Genomic DNA, 13,799 nt, shown 5'->3' on the forward strand with positions numbered 1-13,799 from the left:
CGATTTCTGCAGTAGTTCCGTGCCGAGACCGGCTATGTATGGGGTCTCCGTGCGGATACGGGGGATGTGAGCGGCGCACCCCCTTTCACGGCCCAGGACCACCGTCAGCTCGGAGCTTCTAACTACCAACGGATCTCGACGGAAACGAAATTCAGGATTCTTATGAAGACAAATAATGAACACTTTACTAGTGATTATTTGTGAACTGATAGTGATTAACAAAAAAGTGACATTGTGCAAAGTGAAATTAATAACTATTGATAAAAGCGACGTTAATTGCAAATAAGTTTGTGTTTAAGCTTTACCGTGGCGTAATTCAATTACAGTATGGTATTAACCTTTAGCTTTGTTGATGTTTAATTGTAGGCAGCGGGAGCTTTGCCTATCTGCCCGGGGGGTATTGATATGCCCCAGCATATGTACGGTTGTGTTAGAAAAATATGCACGTACCTTATTCTTTGTATAATATGTATTATTGTTGTTATCGGTCAATGGCAAATCACACAAGAAACTAGCAACGCCCGACATTCCAGGCGCGCCAGCCTTGTTTGAATTTTGCCACCGCCGAGTGAGCAATCATTCCACAGGGACAAAAGTTATTACAAATGCTACACAAAGTTATATACATTTATTTTATTCAGATTTCATTGCTCACAAACCTGATAAACTTGGGTAAAGACACAGAATATCAGACGTGAATATCCTCGTGTTCATGTAGAGAAGATTGTTTATTTACTTTTTCAATAGTTCACGATCTATGACGACGCCATCTTATATTGGCTGTCAGCCAATATTTTTGGGTCATTTGACCCAAATATATGGGTCGTTTTCGGTCGGGTCATTTTCGGTCGGGTCATATGACCATGATTTTCGGTCATTTGACCATGTGTGTATATAAGGCGGGGTTTTCCAGAATCGAGAAGAGACGTAACTTGGACATAGCTTGAAGCACATCCCGTACGATTCGCCCTCGGGCGTTTCGTCCATTTTGGCATTTGGTTTTGACATTTAACTGGAAATAGAAAACGATAACAAATGAAACGATTTTTATTATTTGTCTCCTTGATAAAATCCAAAAAGAATTATATAGGAAATTCGCGGAAAATTAATGTTTAAAGGACTTATAAAATTGAACACGATGATATAGCGTTTTCCTGTGTCTACCCAGCGATTGCATACTGTACCTTTTCTTCTTTTGATGTTTAAATGATGATTTATTCCGCTGGTGTACTGTTTTCCAACGTTTATTAAACTTGTAAACATCGATTTGAGTTGTCTTCCCGGTGAACTAGTTTTTGACACGCAATGGTTAGACTACATACAATTTAACTGCCATTGAGAGGTTTCGCTACCAGTACCTGAGGGGCAGTCACGAGGGGAACACTTCAAATACTTGGTCACCCTAAAAGGGACAGTTGATAGCGTCGACGGACCACGGGGCTAGGTCGTAACAATATCATGTAGAATAGATTGAAATTATCAAGTTTAAAGAAATTGTATACAATTTTAGTAATTCAAAAATCAATTACTTTAAATAAAATAGTGTATTAATTTAGTAGTTAACAAACTCTTCGTTTTAAGAACTGTTTGTATGATAATAAAAACAGAGACCATTATTAATGGGTTATATATATATATTATATATATATATATATATATATATATATATATATATATATATATATATATATATATATATATATATATATATATATATATATAACCCATTAATAATGGTCTCTGTTTTTATTATCATACAAACAGTATATTATATATATATATATATATATATATATATATAATATACTAGTAGTAACCTATCATAATATTCGGACTTTTCGTTTAGTTATCGTCTTGTAAACTTAGAACTTTTTATACTTCGATTTCTCGTTTAACCTGAGGCCATTAGCAGCATTTAAATACTATAGAATCTCTCTCAGTATGTTATAGCTATTGCCTCACTTTCCAAGTTATTGAAATTAAATCAGATTAGAAAGTTGTAAAATTGCCATAAGGAGTAGTGAGTGAAGTAACTGTTTTGTACTATGTTGTCAAGGACAACATTCAATAACTACCATGTGTATAAGTGAATGTTGTTGTTATTTAGACTTATTACATGATTAAGTGCCGCCTATACTTATAACCATTCCAATATGTGAGTTAATGTATAGACGAAATCAAATAAAACACTCCCAAAATAGTACAAGTGTAATAACAGAATTATAGTTCATTAAAATATCTCTACTCATCACAGGCATTAATTGCTCATATACTAGTACCTTTTACCAATTAAGACTTGGCAGTATAGCAGTGGTGACAGCCATTAATTCATCATGTTATAGGCCCCTAAACCCAAATTAAGACTTGGCAGTATAGCAGTGGTGACAGCCATTAATTCATCATGTAATAGTCCCCTAAACCCAAATTAAGACTTGGCAGTATAGCAGTGGTGACAGCCATTAATTCATCATGTAATAGACCCCTAAACCCAAATTAAGACTTGGCAGTATAGCAGTGGTGACAGCCATTAATTCATCATGTAATAGTCCCCTAAACCCAAATAAGGACTTGGTAGTATAGCAGTGGTGACAGCCATTAATTCATCATGTAATAGTCTTCTAAACCCAAATTAAGACTTGGCAGTATAGCAGTGGTGACAGCCATTCATTCATCATGTAATAGTCCCCTAAACCCAAATTAAGACTTGGCAGTATAGCAGTGGTGACAGCCATTAATTCATCATGTAATAGACCCCTAAACCCAAATTAAGACTTGGCAGTATAGCACTGATTTAAGCCATTAATTCATCATGTAATAGACCCCTAAACCCAAATTAAGACTTGGCAGTATAGCAGTGGTGACAGCCATTAATTCATCATGTAATAGACCCCTAAACCCAAATTAAGACTTGGCAGTATAGCAGTGGTGACAGCCATTAATTCATCATGTAATAGTCCCCTAAACCCAAATTAAGACTTGGCAGTATAGCAGTGGTGACAGCCATTAATTCACCATGTAATAGACCCCTAAACCCAAATTAAGACTTAGCAGTATAGCAATGGTGACAGCCATTAATTCATCATGTAATAGTCCCCTAAACTCAAACTAAGACTTGGCAGTATAGCAGTGGTGACAGCCATTAATTCATCATGTAATAGACCCCTAAACCCAAATTAAGACTTGGCAGTATAGCACTGGTTTAAGCCATTCATTCATCATGTAATAGACCCCTAAACCCAAATTAAGACTTGGCAGTATAGCACTGGTTTAAGCCATTCATTCATCCATCATGTAATAGTCCCCTAAACCCAAATTAAGACTTAGCAGTATAGCAATGGTTTAAGCCATTCATTCATCATGTAATAGTCCCCTAAACCCAAATTAAGACTTGGCAGTATAGCAGTGGTGACAGCCATTAATTCATCATGTAATAGTCCCCTAAACCAAATTAAGACTTAGCAGTATAGCAGTGGTGACAGCCATTAATTCATCATGTAATAGACCCCTAAACCCAAATTAAGACTTAGCAGTATAGCACTGGTTTAAGCCATTCATTCATCATGTAATAGACCCCTAAACCCAAATTAAGACTTGGCAGTATAGCACTGGTTTAAGCCATTCATTCATCCATCATGTAATAGTCCCCTAAACCCAAATTAAGACTTAGCAGTATAGCAGTGGTGACAGCCATTAATTCATCATGTAATAGACCCCTAAACCCAAATTAAGACTTGGCAGTATAGCAGTGGTGACAGCCATTAATTCATCATGTAATAGTCCCCTAAACCAAATTAAGACTTAGCAGTATAGCAGTGGTGACAGCCATTAATTCACCATGTAATAGACCCCTAAACCCAAATTAAGACTTGGCATTATAGCAGTGGTGACAGCCATTAATTCATCATGTAATAGACCCCTAAGCCCAAATTAAGACTTGGCAGTATAGCAGTGGTGACAGCCATTAATTCATCATGTAATAGACCCCTAAACCCAAATTAAGACTTGGCAGTATAGCAGTGGTGACAGCCATTAATTCATCATGTAATAGTCCCCTAAACCCAAATTAAGACTTGGCAGTATAGCAGTGGTGACAGCCATTAATTCATCATGTAATAGACCCCTAAACCCAAATTAAGACTTGGCAGTATAGCAGTGGTTACAGCCATTAATTCACCATGTAATAGTCTCCTAAACCAAATTAAGACTTAGCAGTATAGCACTGGTTTAAGCCATTCATTCATCATGTACTAGTACCCTAAACTAATAAAGACTTGTCAGTGTTGAAAAGGTCTCCTAAGTTCAAAATACCTCTTAGGATTCGCCATGAAACGGGCCCCCAATTTCCAAGTTTTGGGGGAGGGGTGGTGAACAAAGATATTCATAGTATTAACAACTAATAAGATTCTTTGTTTGTGCAGGTGATAGTTCCAGTTTCCTGAGCTTCCAGAAGGGTGACCTGATTGTGCTTGTGCAGCAGAACGGGGAAACGGTGATGAACTCTGGCTTGTGTATAGGAGAGTGTGTCCGCACTGGGAAACAGGGAGACTTCCCAGCTGAGTGTGTCTATGTTCTGCCCACGATTACCAAACCCCCACCAGAGATTCTGGTAAGACTCAATATAATTTCTGAACAGGTTTATCAAACATTTGTCAATTTGTTTGCTTTTATTTCTTTATGCACTTAATGAGTTATCACACAATGGAGATGATATGAACTTTAAGTTTAGTACAGAAATGTGTCGGTTAGATATTTTTTTTACCTTTTGATGATTAACAGGCTTCTAGTTAATACTAGTGTAGTTGTTGAATGTGTTATAAGAGATAAAATTAAGCAGTGCTGCTTGAATTTATCAAGAAATGTAAATGCAATCTACACTCAACATCATCTCAACATCATCTCCTCAAGTCAATTTCATTATGCCTGTTTGTTTACAGAACCTGTTTGTCCAGTCCATCGACCAATCAATGCTGATACAGTCAAATGTAGAGGTGGTTGCCGAGACAGGGGAAAAGCCCCATACACTAGAGGAGTACAGCCTGGACCACTTCAGGTAGGGAGGGATATAGAAGGGTGATAAGGGAAAGACAGGATGATATGGGGGGGGGGGGGGGGGACAGAAGTAGATGAGAGGAGTACAGCCTGGACCACTTCAGGTAGGTAGGGGGTGGGGATGTAGGAGGATGGAGAAGGTTGATAGGGGGAGGCTTGGTGATAGGTTTGGAGATATAAGAGGGGTACTGTAGAGGAGTACAGCCTCCAGGAGAGGGGGTGGTGGTGAAGGGTAACAGGTTGGGAAAGATAAGAGGGGTTCAGTCGAGGAGTACAACCTGGATTGAACAAGTTAGGAGATGGAAGAAAAGCTTTATACAGATTGAGAATAAGGCCTTTATTTACAGTGTTTGGGTATATAACAGAAGTGTCTTGCAAAAACGCAAAACCCATCAGCAATCAATATTAAAACTGCTAAATCAGACTCATGGTTTCCAATAACTGCATACCAACTTTAACCCTGTCTTAGACTCTCCTATCTGTGCCACATCCCAAGCCTTAATCTGATTCTTATTTTTCCCAAGGCCTCCAGCAAAGCGAACTCTGTCAAAGACACTCCAATCTGCACAACGTCGCAAGCCGGATGAGCTGTGGCGTTACTCTAAGGAACCCCTTCGCCAGCCCCTGTTGAAGAAACTGTTGGGTCGTGAAGAAGTGAGCCAAGAAGCCTGCCTGTGCTTTCTTGATATCCCTTTTATATTCTATGTGCATTAATGCATGAAATGTTTTTATACATGTAGTTATAGTCATACTTAGTTAAGTTTTGCAAGAATGCTTATAAAAGATTTTAAGTGGGTGAAATAGCACAAGCTTGCATTAGCCCTTCACCCATAGTTGTGGCCTCATGTAATATGTAGAGCATTGAGTCCCATTATACACATTAAACATGTAAAAATTAATGAATATAAACATTTCACTGTGGTTTGAATGTAAAAGATTTCATCTGTGTTTAATAATTACCAGAACTCCTTATTTGCCAAGACAAACTTGCCAATGCTTAGTCCATTTATAACAATTATTTCATAAATTAGCATTTATCGATTGACTGCAAAATCCCAATAGGATGTCTCAGAAAGTCTCTGAAATGCCAAATGTGTTTCTGAGATGCTTTTTTTAAGCCTCAGAGATGCATAAATGTTTAACTGATATGAACTTTGAAATATCCTAAATCATATCTCTTCCCTCTCCCCCACAGGGGCTCAGCCCCTTGACCCCAAGGTGACTGTCAACCCCCTGTCCCCCAGAAAATTTCAGGATTGACAATTTCTGCTAAAACCCCTGTATAATGAATGGTATTATAGTTGTTTATCCTTGACTGTGTGCACCTATACTGAAGTACATGGGTGATCACCCGTCTAAACGCGGAAGAATGGCCAATGAACTCACAGACCAGATCTTCGAACCACCACTCAGAACGGTATGTTTTATATAAATAAAAACCATTATTTATTTGCTGTAGTACTTTTATTTATTGATTGCTCTATGATTAAATATAATTGATGATAGGTGCTCAACATCAACATGATTATGATTATGATCACTTTCCATCAAACTTTATCATTTTACTTAAAGGCGCACAATATAGGTAATGCAATTTTTATGCATTAAAATGTTTAACTCATTTGACTAATGATAATAAATAATCAACAAAAAGTGTATGATTTCTGTACATCAATCATAATAATATGCTTTTCTTTGTCTTATAATATAAGTCAATTGAGATACACAGGAAAATGCATTAAAATATAAAATAAAAATTTGCATCAATCTATATTCCACATTTAAAATTCATGTAAGAGATGTGAAAACCATAAAAGGAATGTGAAAATGTTTATTGTTGTCATAACTTGTTTAGGAATCATAAAATATGACAGTTTAAATAGGATACAAGTTCTATCAATAGGATACAAGTTCTATCATTCTAGCAATATTTTCTAATAAGGTGATGAAGTATTTATGATCTTATGCTGAAAGTACAATCAAGTTTTTGTATTGACAGGAAATCTTGAAGGACGAGATCTACTGTCAGATTATCAAACAACTGACGGACAACAAGAATGGGTAATATTTTAAATCTTAACATACTTGATAAAATGTTTGACTGCAATAGTGACACATTTTAGCCATTTTGAAGAAATGTTGCTACTGAACTAGGTTATTGGTCATTGAAGAATTTTTTTTAAATTAAACAGTCTAAATCTTTGTGATTTTTCTTTGGGTTCATAAATCAATTTATTATGTGGTTACGGTTACATAACACTAATAATTCCAAACTGATAAGCAATGATATTTTTGAGGCCTCACACCTTTGTTTTATAGAAGAGTATCAAATTGAATATGCTTTGGAAATACAAATATCACTTAAATGGACAATTTGTATGCAAATTTTCTCATGATAAGCCCATCATCTAGAGTGCTGGATAACTTTATTATTGATGCTTGTAGGATGAGTGCAGATCGTGGCTGGGAGTTGATGTGGCTGATCACAGGCAGTTTTGCCCCCTCCACCAACCTTCTTAAGGAGGTGACGCTCTTCCTAAAGTCGCGGCCCCATACCCCCACTGCCAATGACTGCGCTTCGAGGCTTCAGAAAACTCTCAGGTATTGTGTAATTTCTATTTCAGTGGTCTGCCTTTTGCATTTTTGCTACACATGTAAATGCCTGTCAGCATCAAGGAGGAAACTGATAAGCCCATTTGGCTGTCAACATTTAATAATTGACATCTTTTCGCTTGGCAATCAGCTGGGATTTCCAACATGGATTAATTAGAGATCCTGGCTAAATGATGATCCCATTGGATTTTGTATCTTTGCTGATAAGCCTGTATGACACCCAACAGGCAGTTGCATAAATGCGTCTAAATTTCAAGAAATTAACAAAGATTAATCCAAAGTACACCATAACTGTAAATTTGGGCGTTTTATGTTTGCCATTATCCACCTATTTATCATGTCGTTTATTAGAAGTCTTATGTAATACAACATGGTTAATAACTTCAGGAACGGGACCCGCAAGTACCCACCCCACCAGGTGGAGGTGGAGGCTATACAACACAAGACTACGCAGATCCTCCATAAGGTCTACTTCCCAGATGACTCTGATGAGGTAAGATATCCCTGCTTTTTTGCAGTTGTCAAAATTAAGGAAAAAGCAATTATCCATTGAGCCATAATAATACTGTTAATTTTTACCAGGCTAAATTAAACATTTCTGAAGCCATAAACTTTGTAGAAAGGGAAAAATTCTGGTTTTTTAATTCAAGTACAAGATATTCGATATAGCTCTACCAATCATTTCTCTCATTTTAATAAGAAATAAAAACAAAGTGGTAATGTCATTCCCTGAATTGCAGGCATTTGAGGTTGAGTCTAGCACGAGAGCCAAGGACTTCTGCCAGAACATCGCCTCAAAACTGATCATCAAGTCACCAGAGGGATTCAGTCTCTTTGTCAAGATTGCCGACAAAGGTATGAATTATGTTCAAATATTTTTATTAGTTTTTGTTGTCTGCTTTTTTCGAAGAAAAACAGAAGTCCAGCTAGCCTTGGTGTCACCATGCACACATTTTTAACGTTGGCCATACAATATTGAAATGAAACATGGTATTCATGTTGCATGATTCTTTAACACATTATTAAAAAGCTACTCTAGCTTTGATAATTTTATAGTTGTGCACCTTTGCCTGAAGAAAAAAACCATTGGCGATCACACTGTGATGCTCTTGTCTTGCATTTGTTGTTACCGGTAAATCTACAGTTTATCGTTTAGGTTAGAGTTCTATCTTTCAGAAATTAAAACAGTTAAATAAGCTTTAATTTAAGTGGATTGTTAATTAACAAAAAAAGTTTTTATTCACTTACTGACTCATGTAATTGTCGTATAGCAATCAAGAATCATAAAATCAGGGGAGATAACCTCTCTTTTAATCTTCTATTGCTTCACAAATGTTCATCAAACTTGGTATAACTTGCAGTTATCAGTGTGCCAGAAGGGGACTTCTTCTTTGACTTTGTGAGACATCTGATTGACTGGACGACACGAGATGGTAAGTTGTGCTAAAAATGCTCCTGTGCTCTTGTTTGCAAGCTGATTTGGCAGTTATCACTGTAGTAGGATGACAGGAGATGGTAAATTTAGTTTTCTACATGGCAACTGAAATACATTTAAAGGTTATAGTTGATGTTACATGTACTTATGTGTTATAAAAGATGTCCTATCACTGCTTACATACATGTACATGTTTAGTATCTACATATTTTAGTGTGCATACTATTTCAATACAATGTACTTGTTTGTCAAGTTAGTCAAGTTATATTGAAAAGCCTTAGTGCCATGGTCATTATGCAAGACATTAACCTTGGCAACAACTCTAAAACAGATAAAGACATTTAAATGGAACTTGGTAAACATGTTACCATTGACAATGCACACATAACAAATGTATACAGTCATGTAGCAAGGTCATTTGCTCTGCATCATTCTTGTGCCTTCCAATGTCCCTATGTTCCTTAATATGCTATGTTTATTTCCAGGTACAGTCCCCCAGTTCACCTACCAGGTGTTCTTCATGAAGAAACTGTGGACGAACTTCGTGCCAGGCAAGGACCTGAACACTGACCTCATCTTCCATTACCACCAGGTTTGTTATGATGTACAGGGTTGTTTGGGACTTCTTCATAACTCACACTTGATAATTATAGAAGACAGTGAAATTTAATAATTAATGCTAGTGTGAACCTTTCATCCAAGAGGTCATGGGTTTGATCCCCAACAGGGTTAAAAATATTAGGTCCTTAAAGTGGCACTCTTATTCAAAATCAATGCATACACATTCTTAATATGTGAAGGTGTGCAATTCTCCCTCTGCCTTTAAGCGGAGTACAATATACTTTGCCTTTGTATTTAATATCACATGGTTTACAATAACAATTGCTGTTTTCAGGATTCATTTAAAATTCAACAATGTAAACAAACATCATGGCTTACTGATTTGACCATTTTCACTGCATTTTATCTTTGGTATTAGAGTTCTTAAGTTTGTGTGTGTGTGTTTTGCCGGTGTCCTATCTATGGGTGCGTCCTATACACAAACATTGACATTATTTCTGTTAATTACCAGCAAACCAAATAAGTGTTTTTGTGCTACTTACATTTAATATGTTTTTCATTAATATTATCCAGGAGTTGCCAAATCTACTGCGGGGCTATCACAAATGCAATACAGGAGAATCGGCGAGACTAGCTGCCCTCATCTATCGGGGGAAGTTTGGCGAGAACAAGACCGGCCTGAAAAACCTACCGTAAGTGTAACGCAAGCATATAACAAGCTTAATAGAATAATAATAGTCTTTTGTTATTTCACTGTCTTAAACCTGAATTTACTTTGGTTTTGGGTGTTCCATAACTTGATATAATTAAGAAAATTGAATTTACCTATTAGTTTAGCTGTGTACTACCCACACAGCATACAAGACTACATTTTCATGAATTAAAACGGGGCTAGAGGCTGAGCATGATTTAAAGGATAATGTTGTTATTGCTTGTTTTACACTTGTTGTAGGATGAATAAGTTTAAACTATAAATTGTATACCTTATATACTGTGTACTGTATGTCATGAAATTATGTTCCATGTTAACAGGAGAATCTTGCGTGAACTGGTCCCAGCTGATATGATCAAAGCCCAGTCTCCTGATGAGTGGAAGAGGGTAAGTCTTGATATTACCAAATATTTATTTCAGATTTGCCTGTTTTTCAAAGAAAAATGTAGAGGTATTGTCATAGTCATGGTGCCGTTGTCGTTGCAGTAACGACATGCATTTTTTAACCTTGGTCAAGAACTCTTATTAAGTATTCTACTCACATCCTTGGATAAAACTCCTGTTTCATTTATTTAAATGTTCCAAAGCAAGAAGCATAACATAGCTCCAAGGCGAAATATTTCAAGATGAAGTGAAGTATTTCTCAAGAATACAGGCCATGAGGGCGTTTGTCAAATGCTTCGCCTAATAATTTAAGTTAGCATTGATGGATTATGTAATGAAAGTTGGTGTGTAGGTAGCTTATGTTAAGAGATAGCTTTGGATTGCTTATATAGGGGACAGGGTCAAGGTCACTGATACTAAAAATAGAAAAAAAAGGTTTCCAGCCAATAACTTCAGTTAGAATTGATGGATAGTAATGGTATTTGGTATGTAGGTAGCTTATGTTAAGAGCTAATTTGGGATTTCTTTTGAGGAGGTCGGGGTCAAGGTCACTGAATAACTTAAGTTGAAATTGATGAATAGAAATGAAAGTTGGTGTTTAGGTAGCTTTTGTGAAGAGCTAGTTTGGGCTTATGAGCGTATGAGGTTAAGGTCAAGGTCATTGTTACTGAGAATAGAAAAATGGTTTCTGTCCAGCAACTTTAGTTAGAATTGATGGAAATTAAACACATTAGGTACTTCTAGTTTTTCTGAGAATACACGCAAAATTTAAGCAAAATAATTTACAAAATATTTCATGAGAATACAAATACAGGCCAAATATTCCACAACCATTTCCTGATCATACAGGTGAAATATTTCTTAAAAGTATTTCCTACAAATGGGAAAAAACAGGAAAATATTTTACAAAATATTTCTTAAGAAGACCTTCAAAATATTTCAGGATGATACAGGGATTTTCCTGATGCAGGGATGGCTCTTAAAAGTTATAATCTACCTTTCAATTATTTAAAAGCATTACCTATTGAATGTTATTTTTTTGTGTTTTGCAGGCTATTGTTAGTGAGTTCAACAATGACAGTGGAAAGAGTCAGGAAGATGCCAAGGTGGAGTTTCTCAAGGTCATTTACAAGTGGCCCACATTCGGCTCAACTTTATTCAAGGTCAAGGTAAGTTATCAGGTTAATTCTAAATCTCAACTTATTCCAACTTTGTTTATCCATTGAAGTAAATAAAGGTGTTTAGTCGAAAAATTTGCAATTTCATACACAAGGACACTATGGGGACACCCGATCAACGAATGTAGGACAAAATAACGACAGATCAAGAATCAAATGACAAGACACCAGATGATTCCATTACAAGAAAAAAAGAAAAATTGTCAAAAACTTGTAATTTTCACATTTTTTGCCTATTTTTCTAATTCAAAATTTACTGGGTTTGTCTACCACGTAAATCCCAGGAAATGTTTAAAAATAGCGTCGGTATATGTATTTGTAGTGAACATGGGACTTGCACATGCTGAATATACACAATATAAACTGGAAAACTATTATGTGCTATTTTTAAAGGGGTAAACTCTGACAGCTGAGACAGCGACAAAATGTTCCTTAAATTATGTAAAATGTTGTAATATCGGCCTCATACTAGTTTGTATTGATAGTTCTAGACTTGTTAAATTGGGGAAATTCTGTATCTGCAGATTTTGGGACCATCTGATGTCTAGTTCTTTAAGGCAACTAATTTAAATCGATGTTTATTTGCAAATACAAACTAACTGTGTCTTAATCCGTTAAATGAAACTGTTTATTTCGAAATAAATCACATTTTAGTACTTGGGCGCTTTACCAGTTTGTAAAAAAAGATTGTACTTTATGAAGTGTTGAGATGAGGGTTCCACAGTCAGACACACCTGCAGCAGACCCCATTGTTGTTGAGTTCTGAATTATAGCATTTCATGAGTTTACTGAAAGTAATGTTGTTTTCTTCAGCAAACGACAGAGCCCAACTACCCAGAAATCCTGCTGATTGCCATCAACAAGAATGGAGTCAACCTTATACATCCTCACACCAAGGTAACCAACCCTTTGATGCAAATCCTTCAGTTTTAAGTGAATTAGAATACAACCTACATTTACAGCCAATGAAATTGGAGATAAGCAATCATTAAGTACTAGGCTTTATCATTAAGAATTTCAACCTCCGCTGGTGTTTAAAGGTCCGCCCACTGTCACTCATCCGATACACAATCACTCTTTTGCTACATTCTTAATCATTAAAATTTTGATTCATTTCATCTAACTATTAACTAATAGGCTGTTTGTTCAGGACTTTTTTAAAGGAAACCAAAGTGATTCATGACATGGTTGTTAACTTTTAAACATGAACTATTGAAGGAATGAATTGCGAGGTTGATGTCATCGGGGTATGAACGCAATTGGGCTGATCTAAGTGTGTGGAGTCCGAATTTATAATAATCACTCTTGTTGGCACAATGCCACACAAATGGTAGTCTTTGTTGTGGGGAGTACCTAAAAATGAGAAAACCCAGTTGTCTGGATTGGTGACCACAAACCAAAATCACATGCGCCCAAGGGGGGAATCAAACCAAGGACATCATGGAGAAAAGCAAGTGCTCTTACCTGACAAATGAACAAGTTATATTCTGATTGACAAATCAAACTGTAAGTTTATGAAATAAGAACCTTTTACCAATAAATTGACAAATTATCTTTAAAATATATGATCTGATGTGTACAAATTGGCTATTGTTTGTTTAGGACATTCTGGCCACTCATCCGTTCACGAAGATCTCAAACTGGAGCAGTGGTAACACGTACTTCCACATGACCATTGGGAACCTGCTTCGTGGATCCAAGCTCCTGTGTGAAACTTCTCTGGTACGTGTTTCTACCCATCCTAATCAGTATTCTACTGTTATTTATGAAGAAGTTGATCAAGTTATTGTTGAAGAAAAGTATATGCACTTATGTATGGTTCAAGCATCATCTTTGTATGGTACTGTTAGTAATAAACCTCCAAAGT

The 13,799-nt window shown here is 36.3% G+C and overlaps 1 protein-coding gene across 1 annotated transcript in view; it reads left to right on the top strand.

The window, feature by feature from the left end:
* Nucleotides 1-13,799, top strand: part of LOC128219804 (myosin-VIIa-like) — a 58,752-nt gene that overhangs the window by 40,858 nt on the left and 4,095 nt on the right. Inside the window, exons 19-33 of the mRNA XM_052927843.1 lie at nucleotides 4,419-4,606; nucleotides 4,935-5,050; nucleotides 5,574-5,734; nucleotides 6,375-6,466; nucleotides 7,049-7,110; nucleotides 7,495-7,650; nucleotides 8,050-8,155; nucleotides 8,403-8,517; nucleotides 9,024-9,095; nucleotides 9,583-9,689; nucleotides 10,232-10,350; nucleotides 10,691-10,757; nucleotides 11,807-11,923; nucleotides 12,746-12,829; nucleotides 13,535-13,654. Coding sequence (XP_052783803.1) covers nucleotides 4,419-4,606; nucleotides 4,935-5,050; nucleotides 5,574-5,734; nucleotides 6,375-6,466; nucleotides 7,049-7,110; nucleotides 7,495-7,650; nucleotides 8,050-8,155; nucleotides 8,403-8,517; nucleotides 9,024-9,095; nucleotides 9,583-9,689; nucleotides 10,232-10,350; nucleotides 10,691-10,757; nucleotides 11,807-11,923; nucleotides 12,746-12,829; nucleotides 13,535-13,654 — 1,682 coding nt within the window. The remainder of the gene's footprint in view (nucleotides 1-4,418; nucleotides 4,607-4,934; nucleotides 5,051-5,573; nucleotides 5,735-6,374; nucleotides 6,467-7,048; nucleotides 7,111-7,494; nucleotides 7,651-8,049; nucleotides 8,156-8,402; nucleotides 8,518-9,023; nucleotides 9,096-9,582; nucleotides 9,690-10,231; nucleotides 10,351-10,690; nucleotides 10,758-11,806; nucleotides 11,924-12,745; nucleotides 12,830-13,534; nucleotides 13,655-13,799) is intronic.

This window comes from Mya arenaria, chromosome 15, assembly GCF_026914265.1.
Source record: "Mya arenaria isolate MELC-2E11 chromosome 15, ASM2691426v1".
NCBI lineage: Eukaryota > Metazoa > Mollusca > Bivalvia > Myida > Myidae > Mya > Mya arenaria.